The sequence below is a fragment of the Emys orbicularis genome, chromosome 11 (genome assembly GCF_028017835.1).
Source record: "Emys orbicularis isolate rEmyOrb1 chromosome 11, rEmyOrb1.hap1, whole genome shotgun sequence".
Classification (NCBI taxonomy): Eukaryota; Metazoa; Chordata; order Testudines; family Emydidae; genus Emys; species Emys orbicularis.
In genome coordinates, this window is record NC_088693.1 from 39,491,341 (window position 1) to 39,505,769 (window position 14,429).

General features: G+C 39.2%; 1 protein-coding gene across 1 annotated transcript in view; it reads left to right on the top strand.

The window, feature by feature from the left end:
• Positions 1-14,429, top strand: part of DCAF17 (DDB1 and CUL4 associated factor 17) — a 41,364-nt gene that overhangs the window by 844 nt on the left and 26,091 nt on the right. The window contains exons 3-4 of the mRNA XM_065413592.1: positions 2,749-2,852; positions 5,927-6,017. Of these exons, the coding sequence (XP_065269664.1) occupies positions 2,749-2,852; positions 5,927-6,017 (195 nt within the window). The remainder of the gene's footprint in view (positions 1-2,748; positions 2,853-5,926; positions 6,018-14,429) is intronic.

The following is a 14,429-nucleotide window of genomic DNA, read 5'->3' on the forward strand; positions in this document are numbered from 1 at the left end:
CAGATGTTGTGAACTCCAGTCTAGTGCAGGAATTTGGGTAACCTCTGGACCAAACTCTGAACGGGAGAAGTTTGTGAGAGAGCGAACAGTGTGAGTTCTTGATTAAGGATGAGAGAGTTAGCAATACTATTAAATTTACCTCCGAAAAAATCTGGAAAAGATGCAACATCTTTATCATTCAAACCTGAAGAATATCGTCTGGTGGAAAAAATGGCATTACCATTTGTAAATCAAACTTTTATTTTACATTACAACAGTGTTACTGTGTGACTCTTTTACTCAGATTTCTTAATCCTGGGGACTATTATTGTACACGATTATATAATATTAAAATTATGCTAACAATGTAAGGGACATCATCAACTTTAAATTTGACCTCAAAACTCTAAGGGTTTGTCTACATGTGCAGTGGTGCAGGCTGCCCCACTATATACCCCTGGGGGAATTCTGTGCCAAATTTGTCAAAATAACACAATATATACTCACACCAGTTTCAATTATTTTGGTAATTTCTTTCAAAATACCTGTCAGCAAGTAGGTCTGTAACAATACGACAAAAATTCAGGATTTTTTTTTTTTTTTTTTTGACAAATAGATTCCTCACTGGGCATATTAATACAGTATTTTGAGTAATGTATTTAAACTACAATACAGATCTATATTTCCTCCACCCCTCAGAAGCAGTGCAAAGGCTTGAGGTAGGCAGGGGTAACGGAGGTGCTGAGGGAGAGGGAAGGCGCCTGGGAGAGAACCTGGAGGGTTGTTGGGTGTGAGTGGGAGAAGTATGGAACAGGGTTTTTTCTTAGGGAGTAAGGAAGCCTCCCCCATACAGCCCCTGGCTGACCCCATGTGTCCCTGCAACCCCTACCCCTTCTCCCTCATGTTGCCCTGCAGCCCCCTAGCCCCCATCCCCATGTGGCCCTGCAGCAGGGGTGCTGGAACATGGAGGGCCATGCCCCCCCCCACTTTTTACCAACCATAAGGGCAAGTGACAGGGAGGAGAGGAGCAAGCAGGTGGCAGGGTCTTGGGGGAAGAGGCTGTGCGAGGGCAGGGTCTTGGGAAAAGGGGCAGCGTGAGGGTGGGGCTCAGGAAGAAGGAGTAGTGTGGGCTTGCAGGGGGCACAGTTTGGGTGCCTGTGGCCCCCCCCCACTTTTAGGGTGCTCCTGCCCTCCCATTCAGCCCCTGCTCAATGCTGTCACCCCATTAGCCCTTCTGAACACCAGTCTGTGAACCCCCCATATCCCATAACTCTTAACTGGGCTCTGCGGGCAGAGCACTGTGAGGAACGCAGCCAGCTGCTGGCAGTTCTGGCGCACAGTGGCCCCTGGTGGGCAAAAGGCAGAATGTATTTCCTGCAGAGGGACATGAATTCTGCATGTGCACAGTAGTGCAGAATTCCCCCAGGAGTAACTGTAGCACTTTAGTGAAGACTCCACTACACCAATAGGAGAGCTTCTCCCGTCGGTATAGTTAATCCACCTCCACAAGAGACAATAGCTATGTCGGCGGGAGAAGCACTCCCATCAACATAGTGCTGTCTACACCAGCAGTTAGGTTGGCATAACTCAGGAATTTTTCATACCCCTGAATGAGTTATACCAGTATAAATTAGTAGTGTAGATCTGGCCTAAGTGCAACAGAATTGTTTCCACAATTAAAAAAAATCAATAGTTTTCTGTAAACAAATAAACATGCCTCTGAAGTGGAAACCAAACATTGCAGCACTGGGAAACTGAAATTGCAGCTGATTATAAACCAGAGGGAAACTGATTTAAATTTTGTTATTGCCCAAGCTGAGAGAAATGTAGAAATAGCACACATAGGGATAACTAAATTAGTATTTAAAAATTACCTTAGTTTTAACAATCTAAGGGGTTAGGCCCCATTCAGGCAACCAGATGTGTGAAGGGGGATCCCGGCACCCACATAGGGCCCCACTGAAGCTAATAGGGCTTTGTCTGATTATAGCCCACCTACATGCATCTCATAAAGGATTGGGGCTTTAATGAATACAGATACAATTATTTACAACCCCATATCCTGATATCATTAATGCACATGAGTAACTTTATGCATGTGAGTAGTTCAAGTGAACTCATTAACATCTTGCATTCTTTATGCAAGCGTGTAAACTCCTTCCCGTGCCTTCCTCCAAACACCAAGAGTAGGCTGGATCCCAAAACTCCATGAATTCAATGGGATTACTAACATATATATGGGTACTTGTGCATATTTGCAATATCAGAGCCTATCATTTTTAAGTTGAAAAGGTTGCATAAAAATTTTATTACCAATTTTATTTTTAACCTGTGTCAGTTAATAATAAACATTTATTTTCCATGGTGCCCATGAATTGGTAAAGCTTCTCTTTTCATTTTTTTGTCCCTAGTTTTCTTGTAAAGGCCCATTCATAAATTTTATTACGTTTTCCTCCACCATGTACCCCACTCCAACTTTTCTAGACTTACTTTTCAAATACTTTTGAGTCAAAGCCCTGCTTGCCTTATTTCAATGCCTACTGTATTCACAACTGGATGCATCCAGTGTACAATCATAGAAAGAAGGAAAGCAAAATTTAAAATGGCTAGATAACTCCAGGAGACTTATTTATTTATTTTAAAAGTCCTTTATGTGTTCAACAGACTATGTTCAACTAACATAAGTTACTAAGCGGTAGGGGCAAGTGAAATATTTTCCAAAACCACAGCTTGTCATAAAAGCCTTCTTCTACTCATTGTCTATTTCAGGAAAATACTAAATTCAAGAATGTTTGGACAACTCATTCCACATCTCCTATTGCTTATGAGCGTGGAAGAATTTATTTTGACAATTATCGGTGCTGTGTGAGCAGGTAATTATTTGATTGCTAAAAATTGCCATTATTTTTCATTTTAATACTCAGGCTTTGATCTTAGAAACTCCCACGAGTTGTCCCACTGAGTTGAATGGGATTACTTGTATAAGCGCAGATACCCATATGCCTAATTGTTCGCAGGATTGGACCCTTATTTTATTATCTAAAAGGGTGTCATAAGGAGGAGGGAGAAAACTTGTTCACCTTAGCCTCTAAGGATAGAACAAGAAGCAATGGGCTTAAACTGCAGCAAGGGAGGTCTAGGTTGGACATTAGGAAAAAGTTCCTAACTGTCAGGGTGGTTAAACACTGGAATAAATTGCCTAGGGAGGTTGTGGAATCTCCATCTCTGGAGATATTTAAGAGTAGGTTAGATAAATGTCTATCAGGGATGGTCTAGACTGTATTTGGTCCTGCCATGCGGGCAGGGGACTGGACTCGATGACCTCTCGAGGTCCCTTCCAGACCTAGAATCTATGAATCTATGAATCTCTTAAGTGTTAGACAATAGCTGTATTGCATTGCTTTTGGCAAGGTAAGGCCTGATCCTGTGAGGTGCTGCTTATGTTCAACTATCACTGGACTTTAATGGGAATTGAGGATATTCAGCACTACACAGAATTCAAATTAAACAGACTGAACACTAGTTTTATTTCTTGTAGTTGTCACTGGGCCTCAGTGGGTCACAGCTGAGGATGCCAAATTCAGGACAAACTGCTGGGAAATAGGGCACTCACCCTAAATTGGTGGTTATTCTATCATTAGATTATACCAAGCCAGTAACAAAGGTAATCGTCTGTCTCGGCACATTGATTAACAAGAAGTCAAAGATGCAGTCTCTTTAGGCATTACAGCCCTTGTCTCACCACGCAGACGTTGGACTCTATGATGAGTGGTTACTAAAAAACAATTTAATCAAACATAGGGTTCTTTTACCCCCAAGAGATCAGGCACATAGGCAGATCAATGTATAACTGAGATCTTACCCAATAATCACGCTGATGCCAATCCTTTAGTAACTTGAAACTAAAAGTTTAATAATAAAAGAAAGAATAAGAGAGTTGTTAATGGTTAATAGATCAAATAATTGCAAAGTTCTTATATCAGGTTTGTAGCAATGATGGATTAAACTGCTAGCTTGTAAAGTCTCTCAGGTGACTTCCAGAAGATTGGAATCCACAGTCCAGAGAATCAGGGCAGAAAAGAGGCAAAGTGGAGATATTTCAGGGGTCTTTTATATTCTCTGCCATGGGCCTGGAAATTTACTGTCTCAAAACAAAGCTCACAGCCCAGATTGTGGAAAGTTACTGGCTCACGGTGGAGTTCAGGATCATGTAAGCATATCACATGTCCTTACATGGCTTGATGACTCACAGGGGTAGCCATTGCCTATATTCTTGGTGAGGCATCCACAGGAAGAGCTATCTGGGCGGAATGGGTGTCTTCTATGACTCATTGTTAGAGTGAAGTGTCCTGAATGGGTTATCAACACTTAGCTGATCTGGCTCTAATATAAATTCTATCCAGTCGGTGTTACCCAAGAATACCACACATGTTTAAGATTAGGGCTGTCAAGCAACTAAAAAAATTAATTGCGATTAATCGCATGATTAATTATACTGTTAAACAATAATAGAATACTATTTAAATATTTTTGGATGTTTTCTACATTTTCAAATATATAGATTTCAACTACAACCCAGAATAGAAAGCGTACAGTGCTCACTTTATTTTTTATTACAAATATTTTCACTGTAAAAAACAAAAGAAATAGTATTTTCAATTCACCTAATGTAAGTACTGTAGTGCAGTCTCTTTATCATGAAAGTTGAACTTACAAATGTTGAATTATGTACAAAAAATAACTGCATTCAAAACTAAAACTAAAACATTACAGCCTACAAGTCCACTCAATCCTACTTCAGCCAATCACTCAGACAAACAAGTTTGGTTACATTTGCAGGAGATAATGCTGTCTGCTTCTTGTTTACAATGTCACCTGAAAGTGAGAACAGGCGTTCGCATGACACTGTTGTAACCGGCGTCGCAAGATATTTACGTGCCAGATGCACTTTAACGGGAGTTGAAGATACTTCTTATCTTGCAGGATCAGGACCCTTTTTAGCATGTGATTTCCAGCACATAAAATGCCTTGTGAATGATGTCATTTAATAAGTCCAAAAGAAGAAGACAGAACTAGAGACAGAGTTCATTTCAGGAAACATGTGTTGCTAAATTCTTAAACCATACAAGAATTATCAGCTTCTGGCACCCATGCCATGAAAGGCACAACACTGATACAGTGGAAGAGATTCCTCCTGATGGTACTTAATGGGTCAAATTCTGCTGTCAGCTACACAGTGCAAGTCAATGAAGTTACTCTAGATTTACACAGGTGTAACTCAGAAGAATTTGGCACAATAACTTGTTACAAAATGATAGTTCCCCCCACCTCAAGTTCTAATCTATATAGGTTCTTATATCACTCTCATGACTCTAGAATCTGAGCACCTTCTTGTAGTGCAATCAGCAACGTGAGTAACATCTGTCATTTGTGCTTCATTCTTTTTCTCCTCCTCTCCCCAGGGGGAGAATTGTGCATGCTGTGAAGTATTTTGTTTTGGTAGAGTTTTAATGTATGTGTGTGGGTGCTGCTATGATTTTGCATTAGAGAAAGCAAGGTGGAAGAAGTGTGTCATGCACTTGGAGCTGCAGGTGGTAAGGTTTTTGATGGTCTTCTGTTCCTGAGTTAATTTTAATATTTTCTGTTTAGTTCTTTTTTTAAGTATGTTACTAAAATAAGAACATTATTGGTACATCTCTTGTCTAAAATGTTTACCTAGACGAAAAGTGATCTTTTTAATGGGATCTTACAGTAGGGGCTGGGGGTACCCAAATTCTGAAATTAGCACAGAGAGACAGTTACCAAAATAAGAATAGCCTAGCATGCTGGGAAGTTCAGAATGCTGACTGCATGAGGAGGAGGTCATGATTTATAATAGTGCATAAACTGACCTGTTGACAGAGTTAGTTTATAAAGTAGACTGATCGTTTATAATCTTTTTTCTCAGCATTGCACGAGAGCCAAGAATACTTTATCAACTGCCAGCATGTTCTAAATCAGAAAAAATAGAGGATGCATTATTATTGGAATGCCCGTTGGTAAGGTTACTTTTTACTGACAAAATTGAAACCAAACATTTCAAAAAATGGGGATGATGTTTATTGCAAATTATGGTCAGTTTCTGTCCTCAGATGGCTGCATATGGCTCCCATTGAAGTTGGAGGGAGTTTTGCTGTTACTTCGTGGAAGAAACCAAGTATTCAGAGACCATATTATCAACCTGCTCTTCTCTTTCAGTTAACCTAAATAACTTCAAAGCAGTATACATTAATATATTATGCTCTTCTTTGCTTGGAGCAATTATTTAATGGGTCAGTTGCACTGTTTGTAACAACATTCTTGTTAACAACTATCACAGTGCTTGTCAGGAATGATGATCTTCACACAGTAGAGAAGTGAGAATTTTTGCAATGAAATGGGCTTAGACACTAGAGAACACTCTCTCTCCTCTGAGTTAAGTAATCATCTTTGAAAAAATTCCATGAAAATACAGGGTTCATTTAAAGTTTTCAGAACCTGAGCTTCAGTCCGAGCCAAACATCTACACACTATTTTTAGTGGCATAGCATGAGTCTGTAGATGGGGGCTCTGAGACTTGCTGCCATGGGTTTCTGCTTGCCATGTACACATATCCTTAATGACTACCGCTGGTCATAACTCTACTGGCATTTTAACTCACTATTTTCATTTGTGCACAACTTTCTCTAAACTTCATTTTTTGACTGAAATTGTCATACTTTCTCTCAGACCAAAGGTGACTTTTAGGGAAAAACGGAGCGGTTTTCTCATATTAAGATTTATTTGCGTCTGGCTAACTCAAATAGGGGAACACTAAAATATGACATTTTGCACATGGCAAATTCTACTGGGAAATAGTCTGGTAATTTTTGAGAAAAATTAGTAAATATTTTAAAATGTGCATTAATGAATGCAAACTACAACACTTTTATAGTTTTTTTAGTTATGTTACTGCCTATGGTACAATAATATCGTGCGACTTTATAGTGCCACATTTCTCCACTGTGCTGCTCCTAGATTTCTGCCTCCTGTAAGGAGCTGAGTGTCTTTAACTCCCACAGGAGTTGAGGATAGTCAGCATCTTGCAGGATCATGCCCGTACGGAGAAATGCAGTTTAAATCCCATGGAGTCATGCAGAAACAATTGGATAACTCCATAGTGTCAGAGAAAGTACTTTCTTTTCTCTTTAAATGCATAGTGCCACATTAATGTAGTGTTTAGGTTGCATATTTGAACACAAGTGTCATAAAAATGTGAAAGTTAAGGTTCCAGGAGTAATGTTTGTTTGTTTACTTAATTTAATTTGTGTAAATGTATTAAAAATGCCTGTTTTCAAGAATTAATGGCCTTATTTTCAAAGATGTTGTGCCAATATGGCTCCAACAGCAGCTCTTTAAGCCCTGAAAATCTTAAAAGAATTGTACAAAAAATGGAAACATGGATGAATTGCCAAAGAGGAGAACAAAAGAATAGCATAAGCATGTAGGGACATAATCAGAAAAGGTCAGGCATAAAATGAGGCCTGGTCCACACTTAAAAATTAGATCAATCTAGCTACGTGGCTCAGGTCTGTGAAAAATTTTGAGCCCTGAGTACCACAGTTAGGTTGACCTAACCACCGGTGTTGACGCAGCAAGGTCAGCAGAAGAAATCGTCCGTCAGCTAACCACTGCCTCTTGGTGAGGTGGATTAAATACATCAACAGAAACCCCCCTTGCGTCAATGTAGGAAGTGTTTATGCTACAGCGCACAGCTGCAGTGTGTAGCTGTGCTGCCTTAGTGGCTGTAGTGTAGACATATCCTGAGTTACACCTAGCAAGGGATGTAAAAGGCAATAAAAAGAGGATCTATAAATACATCAGGAGAAAGAGAAAGACAATGGAAAGTATAGGTCCTCTACTTAGCGGAGAGGGAGAGCTAATAATGGACGACATCAAGAAGGCTGATGTGTTTAATGACTATTTTGCTTCAGTCTTCACTAAACAGGTAAATTGTGATCAGATAAATAACAAAATTAATATTAACAAAGGGAAAGGAACACAAGCCAAAATAGGGAAAGAATAGTTTAAAGAATATTTAGATAAGTTAGATGTCTTTAAATCAGCAGGGCCTGATGAAATTCACCCTAGGGTACTTAATGAACTAGTCGAAGCAATCTTGGAACCATTAGTAATTATCTTTGAGAACTCATGGAGGACGGATAAAGTCCCAGAGGACTGGAGAAGGGCAAATTAGTACCTATCTTTAAAATGGGGAACAAAGAGAACGCAGGGAATTTTAGATTAGTCAGCTCAACTTCAATACATGGAAAAATACTGGAGCAACTTACAAAACAATCGATTTGTAAGCAACAATTTATACATAAAAATCCAACTACTTAAAGTAAAATTATTAAAATCAGATAAAGAATAGAAGCAAAATTCAAAGGAGGGGTACCAAAATAAGAAGGGAAGGAAGTGGGTAGAGAAGAGGAGGAGGTAAGGGGGGATGCATTGAATAGGATCATTCATATACCTCAGGAAAGCATGCCATATCACTGAGAATTTTTCTTCGGTTTTTCTGTTACAGCATACAATGCTTTCCATGGTGGCCAAGCTTACAGAGTCCCTGCTCCAGTCTTCAGTTATTGGTCATTTTTTGGATTTCCATTTTTGTAGTACTAGTCTTTTAGTAATTATTAGTGCCCCGCTGAGCTAAAGGTTTTCAGATTTATTCAGCTTCCAGTTAACATCCATTAGGTTTAAGGTTGCATGTTTAGTTTGTAACACAATTTTATTATGTTATATGTGGATATAGGAGGATTCCCAGAATGTCTGGGTTAAGTTAGCACCTGCTGAATCATAGTGCCAATATTTGTTTCACTTAGCAGCACCTGTTTGAACAGTGCATCCTCCAGATGATTTTCTGATGGATTCATTTTAAATGACAATCCAAGGAACAGTTTGGAGCACTGGCTAAAATTTGTTTCCATTGGCTGGCAGAGAGAAATTGGCCTAGTTTCTCCTTCCGTTTCTTTTTTAGGGAATCCATGTTTAATTCAAATTTGCTGGCCAAATGTGCATATAGTGTTGCTGTAGGTCTTGGCAATCTGGGTAATATTTGAGAAATGAATGCAGTTCAGGTGGGTCGGGGTAGCACAGGCATTGGGGCCCAACAGATGGGAGATGGCACGTTTAAGTTGGACATATTGCCACTCCTTCTTAGTCTGTAGATTGAACCTTTCTTTGAATATTATAAAAGGGAGGAAGGAATCATTTTCAGTAAGTTGAATGATGGTCAGAATTCCTTTCCTAATTAAATCTGGCCAAATGATGGGGTTGTCTGCTATACAGAGTTTCAAGTTACCCCAGATAAAGAGTCCTTGGTATGTAGAAGAGGGTGATTTTTAAATTTAGTAGACATAGTATGCCAAGTATTTCTGTCTGCCACAATAGCTGGAAGTTGTTCTTTAGGGAATCAGTAGTAATCCAAGTGCAGCCCATTGGAAAGGGGTAAAGGAGCAAACAGTTCTGCTTCCAGCTGGAACCAATCTGAGTTTCTAAAGCACAAGGGAATGAGCCACTGTGCTGGTGGCTAAGGATTATTGCTTGATGGTTGGGACATCTAAAACCTGTTTTGACAAGGAACTGTAATCTTTGGAAGGAGATTCTGGGTTTGTTACCAGCACCCTACAAAACAGACCTGAACATGGTGTCAATTTTGGTAAAATAAAAAGGAGAAATATGGGTAGGAAAGGAATTCAGAGTAAAAAGGATGCTCAGAATGGCATTCATTTTGATTGTTTATTTTTCCCCACAGGGAGAGAGGTAGTGCCTTCCATCTATGTAAATAGTTTGCTAACTGCATGATTAATGGGGTGAGGGTAACCTTGACTGTGCTTTTAATTTCCTTAGGGAAGAGGATGCCAAAATATCTGAGATTTGTCTTTTGCCATCTAAATATCCCTAATACTGGTAAAGCCACTTCCATCTAAATCCAATGAGATCTTTATTGTTTCAAATTTATCCCAATGTATCTTGTAGCCAGAGAATTTACCAGTTATCTATAGTTTGTAGAATATTTAGAATAGATTGATCTGGATTTTTAATAAGTAGGAGGATGTCATCTGCATTTAGAAAAATTTGTCTCTTGAGTCTCTGATTTGTTGTCGCCTGAGTCTCTGATTTGATCCATTGAATATTTTGGTGTTCCCTAATTTGTACTGCAAGTGGTTCTAATGCTAGATTGAATAGGAAGGGGGAGAGAGGACATCCCTGTCTTGCTCCCTGAAACAGATCAAAGGGGCGGGGAGATATTGTGCTATTTGTTATATTCCAATCCCAATTCTCAGATCCTAACAGCTTTATTCATGAAATGAAGGATTTTTCCAAGCCAAATTTATCCAGGGTCACAAACAGATATTGCCAGTTCACTCTGTCGAAGGCTTTCTCTGCATTGAGTGAAACAATTCCATGGGAATTTCTAGAGTGGGAACTATGCCTTTTTAAAATAAATTCCACCTGTTCAAGGTTAACCATTTCATTCATTACTTTTTCCAGTCTCTTAGCCAATATTTGTGAAAGTATTTTTACATCAGTATTGATTAATGAGATGGATCTATAGCTGTTACAGTTTTGCGCATCCTTACCTGGTTTAAGTAATACAGTAATTAGGGCTCCTCTCATAGTAGGAGGTAGCATACCTTTCTTTAAGGCATCTTAGAAAAGTATAACAGCTTAGGGGCCAGAATGTCCTTGAAACTTTGATAGAATTCTATCAGTAGGCCATCGAGGGCAGGAGTCTTGGCCAGATTCATTTCCTCCGTGGTCTTGATTAATTTCTCTAATTGCAAGGGAAAGGCCAGCCTGGTCTGCTGTTCTTATGAGATTGTGGGCAGTTAAGAGCTTTAATAAAATTATTTAGTTCTTCTGGGTCAAGTGAATCATTATTGTAAAGAGCCTGGTAGAATTTCAAAAATTGAGCATTGATCTCTTTTTGATTAGTAATAACCTGCCCTTGTTATGATTTGAGTGATAATATTTGTGATTTTTCTCTGCTTACTTTTAATCTGTATGTGAGAATTTTCCCCAGTCTTAGCCCTGACTCCCATTATGTCTTGTGTGAGTCTAAAAAGAGCAAATTGGGGGCTTGTGCTGAAATCGGTCTATTTACTTCTTACCAAAGATTGATTAATTTTTAAAGATTTTCTTGGTAGGGCTAGTTTGCACATTCTATGTCCATAGCTATAAGTTGTTTGGTTAATTCTAGGACCTGAGCCTGGCTAGCCCTCTTCCTACCTGCTGAATAGGAAATAATCCTGCCCCTAATAAAAGCTTGTAGTGTATCACATAGGGTGGATTGGGATATCTCTGGTGGGTCATTTGTTTAGGAAAAAAACTGAATTTCTTCAGTGACATAGTTCTGAAAATGTTTATCTTTCACAAGAGCGGAGTTCAGTATCTGTCTTGGGAGGCGTAGCATCCTGGTGCATGATAAGTGATCATAATAGACTTGATTTCATTATATGAGTCTACCAGATTCAAAGAAATCAGGAAGAAATCTATTTGTGAATATGTGGACTGCAAGGAGGGAAAAAAAGTAAAATCCTTCATCCAAGGGTTCCGTAACCGCCATACATCTTTTAACCCCAATTTTTCTTTATAATCTTTTATAATATTTCTAGTATGTGATTGTGTATGTTGTGGATGGCCTGATTTGTCTAAAAAAGGGTCCAATACATCATTAAGATCTCCTGTGATGATGATTGATTCTAATGGCATATTAATTAATTTTGGGGGGAAAGTGTTTTTAAAAAGTGGAGCATCTTTATTAAGAACATAAGAACATGAGAATGGCCATACTGGTTCAGACCAAAGGTCCATCTAGCCCAGTATCCTGTCTTCCAACAGTGGTCAATGCCAGGTGCCTCAGGGGGAATGAACAGAACAGGTAATCAAGTGATCCAGCCCGTCGCCCTTTCCCAGCTTCTGGCAAACAGAGGCTAGGGACACCATCCCTGCCCATCCTGGCTAATAGCCATTGATGGACTATACTCCATGAATTGATCTAGTTCTTTTTTGAACCCTGTTATAGTTTATTGGGTCCACATACATCAATGGGTATATATAGAGTCAGAGATCATAGCCTTCACCAACAAAAATTACCTTCCTGATCTTCATTTACATCTAGAATTTGTAAAGTGAGTCTTTTATGAAACAATATTGCTACATGTTTGGCTGCAGAGGAGAACTTGTTAAGCACCCCTCCACCCATCCTAAATGTCTCTGCCTCCAAGTCATTTCATGGGTTTCTTGTAGGAAGATATCTGCTTTCAGAGTTCTAAGATGAGTGACAATAATTTTTCTTTTTATAAGATGATTAGCCCCTCTGATGTTCCAGGAAACATAGTTTATAATATTAGCCATAAGGCGTGCTTAGGTCAAATATCTTTTTATCAGGTGGCTGAATAGTGTCATTGCTTGGGCTGCATTTCTGGATTCCTCCTCACCGCCCTGGGGATATGAAGAGTGGCCTCATCACTCATTCCCCCCACCACTCAAAACACCCAACTGGGGCATAACTGGATTCCCTTTAATTTTATAAAGGAGAAATAGTCTCATATCAAGGGAGGGCGTGGTTTCTGCTCTATTCCCAACAACAAAAAAGGGTGAAGAAGGCTACAGTCTCAACTTAAGCACAAGTCTATAGTGGATATATAAGAAAAAGTTATACAAATTGTTTAAACAACCTTATTCCAACATAACCGGATCATTTGCAGATAAGGGTTCCTTAGCAGAACAGTTTTGTCTAAACTTTGCCCCTGGAGCCTTGTCCACGCTGGATTATAGTGTAAACTCCATAGTCACATTACCCGTGTAAATCAGCATAACATTTATTTCAACTCTAACAAAAATAAAAACTAAAGGAAAAAACTGAACTAATATTACTGGGGGAAAAACAGACGGCTACAACTACACTGCATACAACAGTGTCATAATAACACATTCTCAGTAATTTGGTGAATCATAAACAGCAATAATAATAATTATTCTTGGATAGGATTTTAGGAGATCAAATTTCTTTACAGTTGGGGAATTGAAACAGTTCATCATTCAACTGAAATCTTCATTACACTATTTAGATCTGATATCTCTTATAAGTGCACATTTAGGGCAAATGGATTGAATATTTCCAGATTTACTATAAACCCAAAATCTAGGAAATCAGATGGGGATGAAACAAAATTATCAAGGAAGGGGAAAGGGGAGGAAGATTTTAAAAATAAAAAAGGTGGGGAGGGGTTGGAAAAGATATCAGGAGCAAGAGTGCCTCAGACAGAAAACAAAATCATGCTTCTCTGTGGAAGCTTAACCGGTCCATGGGTGTAAGGAGTGCACGGGTCCAGTTAAGCAATTTGGTTGGAGTGAGGGTCTTGAATGTGGATATGCTCCTGGTACACTGGATTAATGAGGGGCATGGGGTAGGGTGGATGCAAGCAAAGCAGGTATATCCGTATTGTAACACTCCAACCTGCTCACAGCAGCAGGTGGAGCACATAGTGGTTTCTTGAGTTTGGATGGAGGGTCAAAATTCAAATCAGAGATGAGATCCTTCTTCCCAGCCATTCACTTCCCAGCCAGCCCCCTCTGCTGATGAACCACAGAAGTTCAAAGAAATGAAAAGTAAGGGGACAAAATGGTGGACTTGTCCTTTACAATTGTTTTGTTAGACTGAGAACTAAATTCCACCACTGCAGTGACTGATCTGGTAAAGTGGTTTTAATGCATCCCATCTGTATCTTTTACAAGTTTTTTTTTTTTTGCTGTAGTGAGATCAGACACCTTTCAACTTCTTCTGCTGTCATAAAACCATCTTGCCCTCCTTTTTAACTTTGAAAGTAGAAGGGAAGGAAATGAAGTAGTCCAAACCCAATCCTTTGGCTACAGATCTGTTAAATTTAGCTCTCTTCACCACATCCTTGGTGTAGTCATCAGCCTGTGTCCCTTCCACGTTAGATTTTTAAGTTCTTTTTTAAGAATGAGTTCCTTAAAACTATTTAAAAAATCTTAGTCATGGCCTGGTGCTTTGTATCTGGAGTGGATTTTTGCACAAATGAGCGATGGACTATCTCAATATTTAACTTTGATTGGGGGGGGGGAAGAGACAAAAAGAGCTGGCAACATGGTAAATAAAAATTCCACAAGCTTCCGTTTTTCCAACCCATCTTGGAGACCCACAATTCTCAGATATTTTTCTCCTTGATCTTCCCTCGAGATCATTAACCTTCTCCTGCAGTGTTTTAGTAGTCCTTTCCTGTTGCTCTGAGGTTATATTCATAGTACTCACTGTGTCTTCTACTGAGGAGATTCTGTTTTCAGCTTCCTCTAGTGTTGATGCTGAGTCTTACAAATTGGCTTGATATGTACTAGTAATAGTTTTGATTTCAGTTATC